The following is a 21,553-nucleotide window of genomic DNA, read 5'->3' as shown; positions in this document are numbered from 1 at the left end:
ATGGGGGTTGCGCTCAACCTCAGTATCGTCTAGCTTGTCAGGTACCAGAAGGCCGGCGCCTCCAGCAGTTAGGAGCCAGTTGCAGATTCCGATTCTGCCAGACACCTTCATGGCTCTCCCGCTGTCACAGAGTACACAGACCAAACAGAAGCCTCGGAGAGCTATCCTTTGAATGCTCGAGAGTATGTCACAACAGAAGCCGAATCTGGCGTGTATGTTTCCAGGGAGCAGCAGTGTTTGATTTGGGACTTGTCCCCCATAGGAGGTGGGTTTTTACCTCCATTGAGCACCCTCATTCTCGGCACCTGTCAGTTGTATGTCTCTCTACAACACGCCCAGGAAACCCTGTAAAAAGCCAGCTGGAAGCAAAATAAACAGTCTGTGCTTTCTCCAAACTAAAGTTACCTGTTGCTTATCTAATAGCAATGTTCATCTGTTGTGATCCCCCCCCCAAACCCACGGAATAAATCAGATTTAAAATGTTGATGTATCACAGCATCTGATTAGCAGCTGAGAAGCAAATTGCACAGCCTTGCTGAGCAAGATAGGAGAGAAATGACTAAGATGAATGGTGGTCCTGAGGAAAGACTGAGGAAAGGGGGTGTTGTTAAGGAAACTCCACGGCTGCATGAGGCTGCCTCATGGTCTTATAAAGACTGCTTCTCGGATCCTTGCCTGTTTGTCACTCAGTTGCTTCTCCGAGAAGAAGAATCTGGACATGGAAGAACATAAGTACGAAAATGGGAATTCATCTCCAGTACAATGTTTAGCCCATTATAGGAACTTGATAAATATATCTAAGATAGGTAGATGGATGGGTGGATGGAAGGAAGATTGAATGTTGTGGTTTATAATATTCATATGCTAATGAGCAGTGGAATTACAAGGTTCTCTTTTTCCTCCCTCTTCTGGTACCCCTATTCTAGATACTCTTTCTACTTAGACACATACCCCTCTCCTGGCATTTCATTCCATATTCCCTGCTCAGAACCTTTGATGATTCCCCATCCTTGAGGAATAAAGATTAAATATATCCTAGCTTGGCATTCAAAGCTTAACATGGCCTAGCCCCCCATCCTGCCTTCCCCAAAGCCTTCAATTCCACTAGATATTTGTATGTGCATCTGCCTCTCCTGAACAGGTCCTCAGCATGGATGCTATATCTGGCCTTCTTGCCTTTCCTCCTTTCCTATACCCATCCTTCCAATCCAACCCAGACTTAGCCCCGACTCCCTAGACAGAGGTTGGTATCTCCGTAACGTCTCTATCAGAGCATTCCTTAATCCACATAAGGACAATATATTTGTCCACCTCTCTTCCTTCTCAAGATGAGGTGTCCATACCGAGTAGAATGTGTGTCTCTAATCTCTGAATTGCCAGCCATCATAGATTTGGACCCACAGCAATCCATGAATATGAAGGAATGAAGGAATGCATAATGTTTGCCCTGGGAGAGTGACACCCAGTCATCAACACTTTCTCTTCTCTTATAGGTTTCTGATTCATCAAACCCATTTCTTAATCGAATGCTCAACAGAGATACTATCACAAGAATAACATATAAAAGTAAGTTTGGTTCAATTTCCTTTACAGCATCTATTTCTACAAAGGTTAGTCCTGTCAGAAGGCAAGAAGCCAGAACAGATGAGCTCCGTGGGCCCCTTTCTGCTTCATGATCCTTTAATTCTGTAGAAAGTCACTCTGGAAAGTCAGGGCTGGCTGAGAAGCAGCCCATTTTAAGCACAAGTCCCCAGAGTGTCTTTGTCATCCACGCCTGTCTAAGGCAATAACGATTATGATGATGTGGTCATCGTTAGCCCGTGGGTTGGTAATGAGCTGGGGGATTCTACTGCCTGACTCACTCTACTGTGTCAGCTGTCCATCGTTGAGGCTTTGCCAACTATATGATGAAAAAAAAAAATCCACCAGGTACTTTGGACCCAATGTGACCTTTTCAGAACCACACCTGAACCAAGTCTGATCTCCTTATAGGAGGGGGCTGGGTGGCATCTTCCTTCCTTCTCCATGCCCTGGGGATCTGTAGGATTCTGCCAACTTCCCAGACTTTCAGATTGCTTCATCCTAAACTCCTTAATCAGAAAAGAAGAAATTGTGCCTAGGTGAAGCGAAAGAGCAGAGAGGGCTCTGCTGCCATGCGCTGTAAACCTAGCGGGCTCTGCTGCCATGCGCAGTAAACCTAGCGGGCTCTGCTGCCATGCGCAGTAAGCCTAGAAGCTGTAAGACTTGGGGAAACCATGTGACTGGTTCACATACCAAGAGATGAAAAGTCCAGATGGAAAAATAGGAGTGTCTAGTTAGGAGTGGATGGGAAACTAGAATTCAAGTCTTGTTTTGGACTTGTTTTGTTGAGGAGCCCCTTGCTTCAATGCTGCTGCTTCATTCACAGTGAAAAAGTTCATCCTCGGGTTTTTGAAATCTTGAAGGTGTAGATTTGTGAATCAAACAACAGGTACGTAATGATTTTCACCAAAGGAAGATAGAACATGTGGACATTTTATTTCCCACATATACCCGCTGAGTCCTTCCTGTACCTGAGACTGTACCTCAGCTGTGCCTGTTCCCTATGTCTCCAGTGTGATGGGGAAAGGCACAATAGAGAGCACTGGCTCCTTCTTTCAACTCACACCTTCTGTGAGTTGACCCATAAAAATGATTGAGACACCTGTGACCCCACAAGAGGCGCACAGTCAGGTCACTCCTATATACAAAGAGGTTGGGAACCAATGGGTTGACCTACTGGTGAACCCAAGATCATTCCACTTCAATACCCATCACCTGTAAGACTGACTTACATCCTCTCTGCACAGGCCTTTCCCTCCCTCATCAGCATTCTCATGGTCTTCTCTTAAAGCACACACTCAGATTGCTCAGCTAAGGGAGATATTTCTGTCTTGTGTGTAAATAGCACATTTATAACTGCCCATAAAAGATTATTATTCTTTTAACTTTTTTGATTAAAAAAGAGCATGAAAATTAAATAAAATGTTTTCAAATCATCTTGAATTTGCAGTTTAGAGACCGTGAAAAGCCATGAAATTGCACATTAAACCCCAACACACAATCTGTCTGATTTCCACTTGCATAGAGGATCATTAGGGGTCCTTTGCTTCCCTCCCCTCCCCCTACACCCACCTGATTAATATTAAGTGGTTACAGGACAGAGAAGGGAAGGTAGAGGAAGGAAAGAAAGAGGAAAAAGAGAGGAAGGAAGGAAGGAAGGAAGGAAGGAAGGAAGGAAGGAAGGAAGGAAGGAAGGAAGGAAAGAAGGAAGGAAGGAAGGAAGGAAGGAAGAAAGGAAGGAAGGCAAGCCAAAAGGAAGAAGCCAATACACTACTTGAGGCAAAGGATCAGCATTAAAAAACTTTCTGAACATTCAAAGAGGGAATCTGGTACCATCAATGCTTCATCTAAGAGTCTCTTAAGAAACAAACATCCTTCTTCAGTCACAATCATGGAGGGAGCAGGAAAAGGATTCTAGAGCCAAGTCTCTATGCCTTGATCGGGAGCTTATAATGTTTCCACCATGGAAGCAGAAATATAGAAAGAGGAATACATCTACCTTGGCCAAAAAAAAAAAAAAAAAAAAAAAAAAAGGTGTTGGGGAAATTAAGCAAGATACTGTGATCTTCATGGTGAGACACGATAATGGGTTCTCTGAGAGCAGATGTTATGAGAGAGGTGTCCCCCATGGTGACTTTTGTCACACACCTGAAAGGAATTTCACCACAGGGATAATGATGGGTTGATATACAGAATTGTCCCAGACACCACCATGTCCGGAACACTGGCGGAAAGGGAATGATTTGCTCAGCAGGAAAGCAGGGCTCTCTTCCCTCCAGTTAAATTTCCTACAGCCTCCAGCAGAGGAAGGTTGGCCTTGTGGCAGGTAGGGGGCCTGAAACAGGAATCACCCCTCAAGCACACAGCCTAGGCATCTCCTAGCATTGAGTCTCTGTAGGAGGTAGCAGGGCTATTCTGACATCAGCCTACAAACTCAGGTCAGGGTGAAGATGGTGCTGCAGCCTGCTTCATGCACCTATTATATTATCCTGCTACCATGCTACTAAATGACAGGGAAAAGTAAACCCTCTCCCTCTGTCTTAATTTGGGTTACAACTGCTGTGATGAAACACTATGACCAGAGAAACATGGCGGGGGTGGGAGGGGGCTTTATTTGGCTTATACTTCTATATTACTATTCATCATCACAGGAAGTCAGGATAGGAATTCCAGGTCAGGAACCCGGAGGTGCAGACACAGAGGCCATGGAGGAGTGCTGCTTACCTGCTTGCTCCCCACAACTTGCTGAGCCTACTTTCTTATAAAACCCAGGACCAGGGATCACACTACCCACGATGGTCTGAGCTTTCATGTATCAATCTCTAATTAAGGAAATTCCTGAAGCTCAATCTTATAGAGGCATTTTCTCAGCCAAAGTTCCTTCCTTTCAGATGACTCTAGCTTATGTCAAGTTGACATAAAACTATCCAGCACACTACTACTGTGCTACTACTACTATGCTACTGTTTCAACCACTCTATCCAGAAGTGCACAAATACATCCCTCCCTGATCGCTAAACTACCCATTTCAATGCAGAGTTCCAGTTTGACTTGCTCACTTAGATGAAGTAGCCACTCTGCAGTATACTGAGCATCAGAAATGTAGAGGTGATGTGGAATGGTCACTCTTCACACCTCTGTTGTGAATGTAGGCTGTAAATGTAGCTTCTTAGGTATGTGGTCCTCACCTGAGCCTGCTGAGTGGGCATGTTTGCTATCCACAGTACACAGATGAGACCAAGGTCGATGGAAGGTAGCAGTACAGTCAAGGACTTCTATATAATGAATGAACAAACACTCAGAACTAAGTGTTCCCTTCTCACTGCTATATGTGCAGGTTAGGCAAGATTTCTCTCAGCAGTCAAAGCTCCCCAGGTCAGCTAAGGCAGAAGGATCCACATGTGTCTCATCTTTCCAGCACTGGAAGAACAAAGAACAAGTATCTTTGTCATCAGCCCAGGAATTCATGCGATGCTGCGTAAGGCTTGGTCTTGAAATATGTTCTTTCTCACTATCTTTGCTCTACCCAGTACCTGCCCCATGACTAAGATGCCCAACATCACAACCCTCCCACAGAGATAGGGATTTGAGGAGAAGGAACTTCCTGAGCCTCAACCCATCCTTCCATACTAAGAGCATAGTTTCACACCTGGATATTCCTGGGCACCGTTCTTATGTCACGTCCTTTCACGCTTCTCTCCTAAGGAAGCAAGAAAGGATAAACTCTGAGGTCTTAAAACTAATTATAATTTTTGAATTTTGACACGGTGAAAACCTTTCAGCATGCTTTTCTCTTAACTGAAGCTTGGGTTGAGCTTCCACATCACTTCTTACAATTGCTTCCACTTAGAAGGGCCGTCAACTAGCCACAGAACGAACACAGTGACACTAGGCCAGCTCGGCCTGATCCTGCTCTAAGTTATCTCCAACTCCTACATGCATGTTATTTTACATAAAGATCTCCTATGGAAATTGGCATCCTCCAGAGGACACTGTCATAACTGGCACACATAGTGGCCAGAGAAGGCATCCTAGCCTGGAAGCCATTCCGAGCCTTCAAGCAGACTGCCATCTTCTACCAAAAGGAGCACTCTGGATAGGTAGATGGGTCAGAGGGTGAAAGCACTTGAATCCTCAGCTTCTATAAAAATAGCCAAGCATGTCTGCATTTTCACCTGTAGCCCCATCACTGTGAAGGTCAGAGACAGGAAGAACACTGAAGATTGGTGGCTGCTAGCCTGGCTCCATGTTAGGAAGTAAAGCAGAGAATAATAAAGCAAGATAAACACTCAATGGCGTCTTCATGCATGCTCATACACAACACATACACACACACACACACATACACACACACACATACACACACACATACCACATACACATACATACACACACATATCACATACACATATAATATACATTTACCATACATATAGAAAAAAGATATACTATGATTTCTTGATTAAAAATAGACAAAGGCTGAAGAGATGGCTCAGTGGCTAAGAGCACTTAATCCTCTTGTAGAAGACCCTGGTTCGATTCCTAGCATCTACATGATGGCTCATAGCCATCCATAACTTCAGCTCCAGGGAATCCAAAGCCTTCTTTTGACTGATTTTGCTGGCACCCAGTATTCATACATGCATGCAGGCAAAACATCCATACATATAAAATAAAATTTTAAAAAGTCTGAAAACCTTTTAAATAGACTACAGTGTTGCAAGGGTAAAAATTGAAGGTGGTTGCAACCATCAAATGATGGAGCAACAGTACTGAAGGTGACCAGGTCAATGGGGAGAAGGCGGTGATGAGTGATTGGATAAATTTTAAATCAGCAGCAGAAGCTTTCTTGCTAAATCTTCTTTTAATGTACAAGAGAAATTAGAGCCAAGGATTCCCATGAAGTTTTTAGTTCAAGTCACTGGAAGGAAGATATTTCCATCCCCTGAGATGGGGACAACTCAGATGAAGCGTGTTTGTGGGTGGAGAAGGGATCTTGAACATGTCGTGCTTGGGATTTCTATTAGGCATTCAAGAGGAGGTGTGGTGTAGGCAGTTGGGTGTATGAGTCTGGTTTTCAGGAGAGAGAACCAGAGCTGCAAATGTGGACGATGTTGACATCCAGATGGCATTTAAATTTGGGTGAAGTCATTGGAGTAAGAATAAATACAAGAGAGAGGAGGGACAAGTCCTCACTTCTGTAAAGGGCGACTCATATCTTCATGACTTGGAATGGAAAACCACTTCTAAATATATCTCTTTATGGCCCTATTATGGAAAAGACTCCTCTGTGGTCAGCTCACCAGCCAGATGAGGAGGTACAGGGAAGAAGGAACAATCACAGAAGCCAGTTGGCACAAGATGGAAGGAGTAGAGACAGTCCACCAAGCTGAGGACAGTTTGTCGATGGCAGGAATAACTGAGAAAAGGGAAACTTGGGAAAAATCATTCTTTCAAGATGTACTATATATACATATACATCATATACATTATATTATGTCATTATTATGTTGTTATATATATTGTGTTATTATAATATATTATATATTTATACTATATATGATATATTTAAAAGCAAAGGTACTCTTGCCAAAGTATGGAAGAATTTTGGATGCCATTTGATAAAGGACACCATTATCACGGGTAACAATGCATTCTTGCAAAAAGATAAAATGGAGCAGACCTGGTGTGTTGTTCTTTCCTCATTGTGGTGATAAAATGACTGGCAAAAGCAACCTAAGTATGGAAATTTTGATTTTGGCTCATGGTCCCATGGTGGGTGAGAGATCATGGCAGCAAAGGTTGGAAGCAGCTTGCCACACTTTGCACAGTCAGAAGAACCGAGAGAGACGAATGCTTGAGCTCAGCTCTTTCTTCTATTTCTCTAGGATCCTGGCCCACGGAGTGATGCTACTTACATTTAGGGTAGTTCTTTCCATCTCAATAAACCCATTCTAGAACCCACCTTGTTGTCATAGTCAAATGTTTGTTTCCATGATGATTTGAAATCCCATTAAGTTGCCAAGGTTAGCCATCACACTAGGCTCCTAGCATTAGTACTGTCTTTGCTTTCTGATGTCAGCGGAAGTCTGGAGCACAACTTGATGTACCTCAGTAAGCTAATGTTCAAAGGGCTGGGTGAGGACTAAATAAGGTCAGTTGCCTGGACAGTGACTAATATGAACTCAGTGTGCAATATATTTGTGATCCCACACTGTCTTAAGGCAGATGCCTACTGAATCTAGCTCCTTCAGGTTGAGCGGCAAGTCATTGTCATGCCAAGAACAGTTTTATTCTAAAGATGAGCCCAGTATAGACCATGCAGGCAGTGGCAAGAGGGTGCTTGCTTTCAGAGAAGCACACATGTTGTAGTAGCACACACAAGGACTTCATGAGATGTTACTGTTTTCCATGGAAACCTAAATTTCATTTTTTAAATTATTATTCTGTGAGCATGGGCATTTTGCCTTCAAGCGTGTCTGTGCATCGTTTGAGTGCAGTGCCCCCAAAGGTTCAGAAGAGGGAGTCAGATCCCTTGGAACTGGAGTTACAGCTGGTCTTGAGCCATCATGTAGGGGCTAGGGGTAGAACCCAGATCCTCTGGAAGGGCAGCAAGTGTTCTTAACTTCTGAGCCAGCCCCAGAAGCTTACATTTCATACATCTGAATGGAACTTGTAAAATATTCTCACTAACCATGACTGACAATAGAAAAGACCAGCCTGAATTAATTTCAGGCTGAATTTTAAAAGTCTTCTAAAGAAAATCCATTTTATTAAAGTCAAATTCTACTTCAACAGAGTGAGGGTCAAGACTCAAAGCATGACATTAAAAAATGGATTTTTCAGAAAGGTTTCTCTTGAGGAGATATTGGTAATTTAGCCCGAAGTATTTTAATTTTTAATGCACTGTGCGGGTATGGTGTTTATAAGCCCGTTTCCCTTGTTAATTAATTAGTAGACTTGGCACCTCAATTACATGAAAGATAACATTTGTATCATTTTAGTACCACTTGATTTCATTGAACCAGCACCTTTTCCTACAGTATTTTCAAGAGACAAAACTAATGATTAATGGATTGCAAAGAATCCTAGAATGGATAACAAGGAGTAGTTATCAGAGCAGTGCCGAAACGGACACTCTCTTCTCAAATCCTCCGGCAGTCTGTTTGTCTGGTGACTTTATCTTCTCTCAATTGCCTGTCCTCATTTGTTATGTCTTAGATGTCAACCATCCCCACAGGCCTGAGTGTCTGTGCACGGTTTTGGAAGGTGGTGGAATCGTTAGGCATGAGACCTCACTGCAGGAATTAGGTTATTAGGGCTTCTAGCCCAACCCTTGTTCAATCCTGACCTGTCTGTTTCTTGACTGTGGAGGCAATGAACCCACCTATATTACCCTTCTGCTGTCAGAGCTATGAGCCACTCTCACTACCATGTCTTTCCTGCCAGGATGGACTATAGTCCCTCAAACTGTGAGCCAAAAGAAATCCTTTCTCCCTGAAGTTGTGTCTCCCAGGTTTGCAATCACAATGAGGGAAAGTAACTAAGACAATGTTTAAGTCATGGATAGGAGAGCTTAGATATAACAAACAATGCAGGGGACCACCACATCCAAATATAAAGACATCAGCTTACTGTGTTAACAGACCTCCTCCCCAAAGCAGGAAAGACACATTACTGGAGGTATATGGAGGAGAGCTTATAAACATGCCATTGGTCACACAGAGCAAGCCCCTTAAAAGGTGCTTTTATTAGCCTATTTATAATTTCAAGTTAGTCACACCTCCTCCTGAATTTCCTAGTAAAATATGGATGTGTTGGCAAGCACAGACTATCCTGTAACTGCTTTCTACTTCACAGCTCTCAGGGAGAGTTCTTCGCACAGTTCCCTAGAGAACCCAGTGCTAAGTGTGTTGAAGGATCACCGAAGAGCTTAAGCCTATTGCCCCCAGTGCCTTTCTCAATGCTCAAGTGAATGTGTACTCTCATTTCAGAGGAACAGACCTGGGAGTGTTTTCACATAATGGGAAGTACCGCCCACCTATTTCTATGTTGCTGTCTCAGTAGACACAGTAGTAAGAAACTGATGAGACAGAACTTACCTCTAAGAACACAGTTCTCAGAGGCCCCTTTCTTCATTTGTTGTCTGTGTAAAACAAAAACATGAGATTACTTCTATTCTATTGAATTGCCTTTTTTTCCTGTTTCTGTTGAACTTGCCTCAGATTACAAGGGGGAATGTTATTTATTCCATATACTAAAATTGCCTGGTAATTTAATATTGATCAAAGCCAGTATTGATTTTTTGTGATGTTTTCTCAGTGGTATGGTCTGCTTTGATAGGGTCCATATAAGCAGGAAGCAGGAGATGTTGACTATCAGCAATGGTCCTTGTGAGTCAGCCCCATGCACTTGGCTAAGGCACCCAGTGAAAGCTTAGACTGAAAAAAATGTTTCCCCATTGTGTTGGCTGAGACCTTTCATCACGATGAAATGTTTTTCTTGAACAACAACAACAAAAAAAAAAATCAGAAGTTAGCTGGGGATTTTTTGTTGTTGTTATTCACTTTACATACCACTCACTGCCCCCTCCCAGTCAACCCCTCCCATAATACTTCCCCCAAGAAGCTGGGGGATTCTTGGTTGTAACTCTGAGAACTCGGAATAAGATAAATTCTAGATTCAACATAGTGTTCCACAAAACCAAAGGCACAGTGGTCAACTTCCACAGTCATCCAGAACAGTAGAAGGCTATATATTGAATGTCCAAGGGTGATCTTCCTGTCCTTCCAAATAAATATCAGACAGGTTAACAATGCAATGCTTCCAGGCCAAACCTTGGCCTAAATTTGACTATACAAGCTCCTTGATGTTGAGAGATGTTTTGGGATCCATGGGATGTTTTTGTTACCTGAAGAAAGCCTTAGTAATTATCCATAACTGTCCATTGCTCCAGGTAAGAAAAAGTTATTTGATTTATCCATGAAGAAACAGTAAGTCACTGTCAAATATATAATTATAACTTACACTTGAATTATGACTCCCATCTTGAAGTCTGAGGCTTTGCCTTCTATAAATCATTTTCTCATAAGAGAAATTTTGAGAGACATTTCTGAAGGCTGGGGCTGAAATTTTCTGACTTACCCATAGTTATTCTTGGGTATTCACACTACCTCTCTCCTGTGGTCTTAGTTACTCTTTTATTGCTGTGATAAGATACCTTTCCAAGGCAACTTATAGAAGAAAGTTTATCTGGGACTTAAAAGTTTCAGAGGATTAGAGTTCATGACTGTCATGGCAATGGGCTACCATGGTACTGGAGAAGCAGCTAAGAGCTCACATCTTGAGACACAACTACAAGACAGAGAAAGCTGGACTGAGGTTATGAAACCTCACATCCTGCCCCCCTCCTCAGTGACACACCTCCTCCAACAAGGCCACACCTCCTAATCTTTCCTGAAGAGTTTCATGAACTGCAGATCAACTGTTCAAACAGATGAGCCTATGGGACCATGCTCTCTCAAGCTACCACACTTATCAAATTCATCGAGCAAGCCCATACTTCTCAAATTCCAATGTCTAGAAGAAAGAGCACTGTTTTAATATCAGTCTTTGAGACAATGTTATATGTTAAGTTCAGGCCAATTTCAGCAATATAATTATAAAAGTTCATTCATGGTTGATGTAGAAACATGATGTCACTATATAAAGCTTGAAACAAGGCCAACAGCCTCATGCTGATGTCTTGGGTGTGGTGTATAAGAGATGGCAGGTGCAGTATACATTACATTAAAGTTAATGGTTCAGCCTGCTTTTCTATTACCTGTCCAATGTTGGCTACTCCTTACTTGATTTCTACTCAGCTCCATCACCAGGTAAAAATTCTGAGCAGAAAGCATTATATTTGATCATTTAGTTTTATGTTTACTGAACAGTCTTTGATATGGTAGACCTCAGACTGGAATCCACAATAAAAGAAGCAAACACATCCCTCTGAGGCTCATAGTTTCCTGGAAAGAGAGAGCTAAGTAACTCCTGGGAAGATGATTTAGCTGGGAAAGTCAGAGTCCTGGGAATGACAGTGAATTTACCAGGGAAGCTAGGCAAGGACACTGTGGGTCACAAAGGTAACATGCAATCCAACATGGCTGAGTGCCTTCCTGGATCGAGCCTTGTAGTAGACAGTGTTTGTAAAGCATGGTTCTATTTGTTCCTCTAATAGCCTGTGAGGCAAGTGTTCTATCTGTATGCTGTAGACATGGGAACAGAGGCTCTTATTACCTACGGGTCCAAGATCTTACAGATACAAGCAGCAAAGCAACTATTCAAACTCGGGCCCCAAGCCCAGATTCTTCAAGCTGGATGGTTTCAATTTTTGTAGAGGGAAATTAAGAGTAAGCATACAGACTAAAAAGATTATTGGAAAGGGATTGTTAGAACAGTGGCTGATGATGATCTCAAGATGGTGGCCACCTTGTTTAAACAAGTTTGTATGAGGAGCATATTGGGTCCTCTAGTATGCTGCTAATGGCCAGAGTGCTGCCATTGTGTCTGACAGAGGAGTGACCAAAAGGACTTTCCCACCAGAACCCCAGCAGATCAAGACTGGAATGTGAATGCTATGGTGTTTTGTAGACAGGCTGGTACCCCACAAGGAGGATAAACACATAAAATATCATATCTCTTGTTTCTAGCCTATGTTTTCCTCAACCCTTTCCTCAAATATAGCTGTAACATTAGAGGCTGGTCTAATTTCAGGAAAATATAAATGCTCTTTATCTTGGCTCCAGTTCTGCCTAGAATATCCCTGATGTCTACTGCATCCACCCTTCCCTCCTCCCCACCGCCCCAAATAAAATAAAATATAATAATAGCAGCACACTAGAGTACCCAATATGTTCCTCATACAAGCTTGGTTAAACAAATCACATTGACCTTTAATAAAAAAATGTGCCGAACGCTTCCTTCTCTCATTCAATATGTTAATCTTCAGGCCAAACCACCGTCAGAGCAAGCCTCATTAAGTCCAAATCTGATCATGCCAGTCTCTGGCTTGAAAGCCTTCAGTGGTTTCAAACTGCCTCCAGGCTGAAGCCCAAACTCCCAACAGCACAGGCAAGGGCCTCCTGGATGTGGCCTGCATTGATCTCGCTAGCCTCATTCCCCACAATGTCCCTCCATCCTGCCCACACTCAAGCAGTCTCTATGTACCGTAGCCCTTCAAACCTCCCTCAGCTCCCTCAGTCTATCTGCAGTACCCTTGACACCTCAACCCCTGCTAGTCACACAGTGATTATGTCCTGTCATTCAGGATGCAGTTCAAGGCAGCTCCTCCATTCATCTTTGCCTGTGTGCCCTTCCCCCACTCCAGATAAAGCTGACAGCCTCTCTCTGAGCCTGCACATCACTACATCACTGTGACTCCTACCTGCACTCCCCTAATTATGCTCAATTCCTCTGCTCTGAGCCTGGTGCTAGGAGCACAGGTTCAGCAGATCCTAGGAACTGTTGCAGACAAGATGAGATGGATACCCATCTCATTATGTTATTGACTGGTCAAACTCAGAAGGATCAGCATTGGGGGGGGGGAGCTGAGGGGTTTTTTGTTTTGTTTTGTTTTGTTTTGTTTTGTTTTTCTGGTTTTGTTTTTTTTTTTCGAGACAGGGTTTCTCTGTATAGCCCTGGCTGTCCTGGAACTCACTCTATAGACCGGGTTGGCCTCGAACTCAGAAATCTGCCTGCCTCTGCCTCCCAGAGTGCTGGGATTACAGGTGTGCGCCACCACCACCTGGCTGGGTGTGTGCTGGGGACACCATGGCTCTGTGATAGGAACCCTTGATATTTTCGGGCACAGTAAAGATTCTTCCAGGCAGATTCCAGTTACCACTTCCCTCTTTGGCTTGTCCTGGGTCCTTAGGGTTCCCATAAAGTGTTTACTTCTATTTGAATGGATGAATGTTTACGAGTTGCCAAGCATGGTAGAATACACCTGAGATCCCAACCAGTACTTGAGAAGTAGATGATTAGTGGTTCAAAACCAGCCCAGGCTGCATGAATGACATCATGTCTTTAAAAAAAAAATTAATTAATTAAAAAAAAAGAAGGCTAGACAGCAGTTAAGAGTACTTGCTGCTCCTGGAGAGAACCCAAGTTCATTCCTAGAAATCACATCAGATGGCTCACAGCTGTCTATAATTCTAACTCCAGGGGATCTGACACCCTCTTCTGGCCTACATGGGCATCTGCACTCACATCTGCATACACGTAGACACATAAGCAAAACTAAATAATTTTTTTATAAATATTTTTATTTTCTATATTCTTTGTTTACATTCCAAATGATTTCCCCTTTCCCGGATCCCCCATCCCCATATGTCCCATAAACCTTCTTCTCTCCATCCATTCTCCAATGATCTCCCTCCTTTTTTTTCTCTGTCTTTATATTCCCCTCCAATGCTAGATCAATCCTTTCCAGGATCAGGACCTTCTCCATACTTCTTCATGGGAGTCATTTGTTATATGATTTGTGCCTTGGGTATTCAGGGCTTCTGGGCTAATTAATATCCACTTATCAATGATTGCATTCCAGGTGTATTCTTTTGTGACTGGGTTACCTCACTTAGGATGATATTTTCCAGATCCAACCATTTGCCTAAAAATTTTGTGAATTCATTGTTTCTAATTGCTGAGTAGTATTCCATTGTGTAAATATACCACATTTTCTGTATCCATTCCTCCTTTGAGGGGCATCTGGGTTCTTTCCAGCTTCTGGCTATTATAAATAAGGCTGCTATGAACATAATGGAGCATGTGTCTTTATTGCATGCCGGGGAATCCTTTGGGTATATGCCCAGGAGAGGTATAGCAGGGTCCTCTGGAAGTGTCATGTCCAGTTTTCTGAGGAACTGCCAGACTAATTTCCAAAGTGGTTGTACCATCTTACAGCCCCACCAGCAGTGGAGGAGTGTTCCTCTTTCTCCACATCCTTGCCAACACCTGCTGTCTCCTGAGTTTTTTACCTTAGCCATTCTGACTGGTGTAAGGTGAAATCTCAGGGTTGTTTTGATTTGCATTTCCCTAATGACTAATGATGTTAAGTGCTCAACTAAATCATTTTTAAGAAGGAAGAAGGGGGAGGAAGAAGGAAGAATGGGAGGAAAAAGGAAAAGTAGAAGAGAGTAAGGGAGAAATCCTTCATCTAAGGGTCAGTCAAGATTTTCTCCAAGCCCAGGTTGACTGATCTCTCTTGGTACATTGATGGAGATCTGGAGAGGGTGCTTGTAGCACAGTAGAGGAAGGAAGGTATAGCATTAAAATAATTAAATAAATCCTGGCTGTGCGGTCCACACTACCACCCCCCCCCCCCGCTCCAGCGTTCTGGGTTCCTCAATGAAAAATATACATACAACCTTTATATTTTGAGATGCCTTCATCAGCTCAATGGCTGGGCCACCACCTAACTTCCACACGGCTAACCCACCTCCCTTCAATAATCCCAAGTTATCACTTACTTCATTTCATATTCTACCTGGACTGCCCTGGACCCAGTTGGGCAGCCCTCTTGGGCCACATTTTTCCGGCTACTACACGGCAGCTATGCCTCCCCGTCCTGCACCTTCTCAGACATGGCATCTTCTTCTCTCCTTCCCCTTCACCCAGCATGCCAGATCTCTTTCTCATCCCTTGATCCCTAGCCTGGGAATCCTAAAAGTCCCGCCTCTGTCTGCCCTGCCCAACCATTAGCTATTGGCAACTAATTTAAAGAGGCAGGGTCCCTGACTGTCTTACATCTGGATGTGTAGACTCTCATGTAAACCAGTTTGGGGATCCAAACTAACATAAGAATACAAACAACATTAGACCAAACCCACTACAAGAAGGTGTTAGATGGAATAGGTAAATGGTAGATTTACTTACATTATTTTAAACTACTAACTCAATTGGTCTGCTCACCCTTGACAGTCGGGGAGCAGGAAAATTCAAAGCCCTCAGCAAAGATGTTTCTTTCTTATCAGAGAAAGTTTAAACAACTCTTAGAGGAAGAAGTGGAGAAGAGTCTTTGCCTATAAAAATAGATGGACAGCGTGAATGCCTACCCAGCAGCAGTCAGTGTGCTCTTCACCCTGGCACTGACCTCTACATACGTGCACTGCCCTGTGCTATCTGGGTCTTCAACTAGAATGAGGCAGGCACTGTATCTCCCTGTCCATTGCTGTGTCCTAAGAGCCCAACCTTGGACCAAGCTCAAATAGGTACTTAGCGAATAATCTGGCAAATGAATGAGCCTTCCCTTATAGGTCAGGAAAACTGCAGTTTTCCCATTCTGACTCTGCAGGCATCAACTTCCTCTATGGCTGTGGACTGTGTCTCTCTGGTCTTTATTCTCCCCATCCATGTGAATGTTTTACTATATGAAGCATGAGGTTCTAGCTATGGGTGAACATCTTCTCTTCTTATACACCATTTGAGTGATGACACCAGCCACTATCGAGTGAGTCCTTTCCCAATGGGAGTTGGACACATCCAGAGGGGATCAGGGGCAAGCTGGTCTCATCTTTCTCTGGCAGCCAGGCTTTGGTGCCCTACTGAGTACACTCCAGGCTCCTGGACTGGCTCTAATGGTAGGTGCTCCCAGCACACTGGGACATTTACCACCTCTGGAGACAGACCTGTACTCTCTGGTGCATGCACAGAAGCCACAGTAAGATGGAATCGGACTGAGGGGGAGGGGAGTCTAATTTTTCCCCCTTAAATCCCTGCCATCAGCTTTAGTCATGTGACTCCTTTGACCACCAAAATGTGTGCCTACGTGAGTGGTATGTACTGCTTCTGGCCTTGTGCAATATGACTTCTCATTCAATCACTGTGATCTCCAAACCACAGTGCAACCAGCCAATGGCCATTCGAAGGGTCTGAGTCACAAGTGTGAACAACTTGTGACCTAGAAGGGAGCCTTCAGCCACCTGGACTGTTTGTGAACAATAAACAAAGTTCTGTAGTTTAAAACTATTTTTGGAAATAAAGGATCAAACACTAGCTATGTGAGGAGAATAGCAAGGAAACTGTTACTGAAGATGTTAGCAGATACAGTCTTCTGAAAACATACATATTTTAACATTATATATAATAAAGATGTATCAGCTAGGCTCTATCAAGATACTAAGCTTTGGTTTGACTACCTTCCTTTCCAGATGATGCATATTTACTACAGGGACTTAATATAGAGGAACTGTATCCAGAGACCTCTAGTTTCATCACTTACGATGGGTCGATGACTATCCCACCCTGCTATGAGACAGCGAGTTGGATAATAATGAACAAGCCTGTGTACATAACCAGGATGCAGGTAAGCTTACCTTCATTCAGTTTGTTAGCCAATGAGAAGAAAGTGTGAGGACTGGCAGAGAAAGTTCTGAGCCTGTTGTGTTGATCGACTAGGATTTGTGCAACCATCAGGCACAAACTGGGTGGCACCAACAACAGAAACATGATTGCCTCACGGAAACCCCAAGAAAGAAGTCAGAAGGGTTGGGTGCCTCAGAGGAATGTGAGAATCTGCTCCATGCCTGTTCCCTGACTTCTGTGGTTTGCCAGAAATCTCTGGTGTTCGTTGGCATGAAATGTAGCACCCCCAGGACTCTGCCGTCATTGTTACTTGATGTTCTCTGTGTGACTGCATCTATGTCCAAATCTGCCCTCTTTAAAACGACTCCAGTCACACTGAACGAAAACACTAGCCTCCATTACTTCATATTAACTTAGCTGATTGCATCAGAAGGAGCTCCACTTCCAAGTGAGGTCACATCCTAAGTATTACAGATTGCCAGTGTCTCCAATTTACACACACAATTAAACCCACAGCACCTATGTTTACAGAGTCAGCATATGAAATGGACTAACATGAACTGCTTATGAAAACACTCCACCTGCCTGAGGGAAATAAGATAGCAGAGTTCATTCCAAAATCACACTCTATAGACAGTGTACAGCTAGAGATGCAAATGGATATAATGGCCCACTCCTGTAATGAAGCTGAAACAGGAGGATCACCACAGGTCCTAGATAAGCCCAGGCTGCAGAATGGGTGCCTGTCCCAAAAACATAACAATTTTTAAGCCACATTTCTTTTTTAAAACCTATACAAGCTAAAATAAACCTCAGTGTTGGAGTGCTTGCCGGACATTGACAAGACCCAGGGTTCATCCTGCAGCACTGCAGATGAGAAGAATAACCTATGTCCATTTCATTATGCAGGGACTTCTCAGAACTTTTAAAAAATATATATATGTTATTCTCCAAGTGGAGGTAAGACAGTACATAGCATTTCACAAACATGTTTTGAATGTGGGAACCGTTTAAGAACTGCACGGGAAGCAGCCTGTGCCAGCTCTGCTCAGCGACTCACTCCAGGTTTGCTGCCCTCCTCCCCTCCCCTGTGATGAGGGTGGATTGCATACATCTGTCCCAGCTCCAGGACCTGATCGCCAGTATCTAAGAAAGCCTCCGAGGGAGGGTGAGCAAGTGAGGCAAAACACATCTCCTTGACAAGATCTAATGTTCACAGCCTAACAACATGCACGTCCCAGTCCCTGATCCTATTGGATCATATTTGTTGGAAGACAAACAATAACTCCCTCCAGATCACTTAAGCTCAGAAATGGGACATATTCAAGAGATACTGGGAGCATCTCAGAGTTCAAGATCAGTAACTGATATGAGGGATTCACTAGACAGAATGTCAGAGCTCTCCTCCCCCTTTTCCTCCTCCCCTGTCTCCTTTCCTCCCTATCTCCCATCTTCCTCCTCCTCTCTTTTCCCCCTCTCCTCTCCTTCCTCTTCCCTTCTTCTTCCCTGTTCCTGCTCATCCTACTAATCCTTCTCCTCCCTCCTCCTCTTCCTTCCAGCATATTTGATTTACTCTTTTTTTTTCTTCACTGTCTTGTGTTAAAACAGCCCAGGTTTTCACAAGAAAGAAATTGAAGTGCTCTAGCTTAGTTTAATAGACCAACCACTATGGACTGGGTAGTAATCAGGAAGAGTCAAGGTATCAGAGAAAGTCAAAACTGCCAACTGGAGACTCACGCTACAGAAACTCATCTCATTCAAGGATGAGAATCAGTGACTTGTTTGACATCCATGAGCTAGCAAGTCAGATGCACACTGGGTGTCTGGAAGCATCTATGTATGGTCCTTCAGCTCAGCTCAGCTGCAAAAAGGAGCTCTGAGAACTTCTGACCTTTTGCACATAGTCAATGCTGCCTGGCCAGGCAACAGGCGACTTGGCCTTTCTTCCCCAGCACATCTACAGAGTGGCTGGATCTCACCGTTCTTTCTCTTCATAGATGCATTCTCTACGCCTCCTCAGCCAGAATCAGCCATCGCAGATCTTTCTGAGCATGAGTGACAACTTCAGGCCTGTCCAGCCACTCAACAATCGCTGTATCCGCACCAACATCAACTTCAGTTTACAGGGGAAGGACTGTCCTAACAACAGGGCCCAGAAGCTGCAGTACAGAGGTGAGTGCAGTGGCCCCAGGAAGAGCACCCAGGCCAGAGGTCCAACTTTTAGCTTAGGCCTGTCTCCCGTGGGAGGAGCTCTTACAGGAAAATCACTGCCACACCTGATACCACTGCTGCCCCTAAACCCTAACTACTACGCTGGTCCTCTTACCCCTGGGTTCTTTTCATCCCTTTTCTCTCTTAGACACTCATAGGATACCTACACAATAGAGTCCTTGTTCCCTTCCAGCCACCACTACTGGACAAGTACCCAATTCTATCATTGACCTTTCCCTTTATTCCTCACTGATTTATTGGGCACCTACTGTGATTCAGGCACACTTAGTGGTCATGGTACAGTGGTAATGAAAATAGATATGACCCTAACCATAGAGAGTTTGTAGCCTAAAGTAGGGTTTGGCACTTTTGTTATAGAGAAGCAGCGATCAACTATTTTAGGCATTGTGGATCAGATATTCTCTGTTCAACTCTAATGACCTAGTGTGAAGTCAGCCACAGGTAGCGTGCAAATGAGGTAGCATGACATGCAAATAAAGGGGGTATGTGCTAGTCTGAGGCTATGAACTAAAGTTTTCCCGTCTCTGGTCTAAACCAGTATCCCAGACTGGAATTTTGTACTTGACAAAAATAGTCTATACCTCTCTCAGCTCCTGGTCCTTTGAAGTATGAGTAGATGAATGAGAACACCAGTACATTTATTCTTCTCACCCATTTGACTTCATAGTAGCCACCAAAAGCTCATGGCTTCCTGGAAAGCACAAGTCTAAAAAGCCCTGGGGCAGGGAATAATATGTTGGAGTAAGTCCCCTGCACTGTATGCGATTAATTCAGTTGTGCCTTGTTTTGTGTTATGTGTATGTGTGTGTGTTCGGTTTTGTCTCTCTCTCTCTCTTTCCAGTAAACGAATGGCTCCTCAAGTAGGGAACCAAGCTAAGAAGAATCCCACCTCAGTGAAATTCTACAACTGTGAATTGACGTAACCCAGAATGCCCCCCCCCTTCCCTGTCCTTCCTCCCCAAAGCCTTTCACTCTTTGGATTGGCCCCTTTTTCATGAAAATTGTCTGCAAAAATGTTTCAGAGGAGTGCAACTCTCTCTCTATATACACACACACTCACTCATACATATATATATACACATGAAAACACAAGTACATACTCACATTCACACGCACACACACACATACACACGTAAACACAAGTACATACATACACACACACACACACAGCACCTCCATGATGGGAAAGCCAAGTTTCAGAAACAAAGGTTCATTCATCAAAGGTCTTAGAAGAAAACAACCAGTTAACCTGATTACAATTTTGATACTGTTTTCCTGAACTAATAACTCAACCCAATGGGACTTCTCAGCCTTTGTATATACAAAATTCTTCCAAAAGAGAGTGGGGAGAAAAACACTGCTCTAAAAGCATCAAGTGGACTTGGCATCTCACCGTCCCTGACAGTGTCCTAGGCTGCTCCGAGGGTGCTGTGACAGGTGAAGCAGGACAAAGCTGACCAAGGACACTTATTTCTAGATTACGATTCTTCTGTTTACTCAATGATTTAAAAAGAAAATCTTCAAAAAAATAAATAAATAAAAGGACAGACATCAAAGAGCTATACGTTGTATATATTTATCACCGCAGACTATAAGAATGGAATTAATTCCCTCTTTGTCACATAACTGTACTAGGACTTGCCCGAGATCAGAATCGATCCATCCGCTGTTTCTTGTTTTCCGAAGGTCATCGATTGTGTTTGGTTATTGTTAACAGCCCAATAAATGTGTTTAACGCGTTGATTTCATTTTTCTGGCTTTGGTCTGTTCTCCTTCCTGCCAGGCTAAGCCCTAGCCCCACACAGCTGTCTTCTTGGATTTCCCTCCTGTGTCCCTTCATCTCCATGTTTTGTTCATTTGCAGCCAGTTTTACTGAGTTTGTGACAAGCAGGAATGCATTTGCTAAGCAGGTATATCTATCTATCCTTCACTCCACTCCATGGCTGATACTTCATCCCAGGTGAGCTACGCCTGACATAGCAGGCGACAGATTCCTTGCGTTTCAAAACTGCCATTCCCCGCCCTCCCCCAACCCCTGTGATGCTCCCAAAGGAATGCACTTTGCCTTGTAAATTCCTGGGAAATTGGGGTATCTTTTCTCTCCAGGTGCAGCCAGATCTCACAAAGTACAAAAGAATGCCTTTCTTTTCTTGTTTATAATGGTCACTCACTGTGTTTGGTTACTGTCAAAAAAAAAAATCAATAAATGTGTTTAACAAGTTGCCTGATGCCCATGTCTGAATTTATTGAGAAAGAGGATGCCTCCTGCCTAAGTTCCCTGAGTCCTGCTGGGTTCACCTTGCAGTTGCATTCAGCCAGCAGGGCAACCAGAGCCCCTGGAACAGGCTGTCTGGCCAGTCCCAGAACCAGATAATTAATACCCTGTTGAGAAAAC

The 21,553-nt window shown here is 43.5% G+C and overlaps 1 protein-coding gene across 1 annotated transcript in view; it reads left to right on the top strand.

The window, feature by feature from the left end:
* Ca10 (carbonic anhydrase 10) overlaps nt 1-20,906 on the top strand; it is a 520,463-nt gene extending 499,557 nt beyond the window's left edge. The window contains exons 7-10 of the mRNA XM_052197168.1: nt 1,494-1,566; nt 16,773-16,927; nt 18,924-19,098; nt 20,000-20,906. Coding sequence (XP_052053128.1) covers nt 1,494-1,566; nt 16,773-16,927; nt 18,924-19,098; nt 20,000-20,022 — 426 coding nt within the window. The 3' untranslated portion in view covers nt 20,023-20,906. The remainder of the gene's footprint in view (nt 1-1,493; nt 1,567-16,772; nt 16,928-18,923; nt 19,099-19,999) is intronic.
* The last annotated feature ends 647 nt before the right edge of the window (nt 20,907-21,553 follow it).

The sequence above is a fragment of the Apodemus sylvaticus genome, chromosome 10 (assembly GCF_947179515.1).
Source record: "Apodemus sylvaticus chromosome 10, mApoSyl1.1, whole genome shotgun sequence".
NCBI classification, from domain to species: Eukaryota; Metazoa; Chordata; class Mammalia; order Rodentia; family Muridae; genus Apodemus; species Apodemus sylvaticus.
Note: the sequence above shows the minus strand (reverse complement) of the source record. Positions and strands in the feature narration are given on the sequence as shown.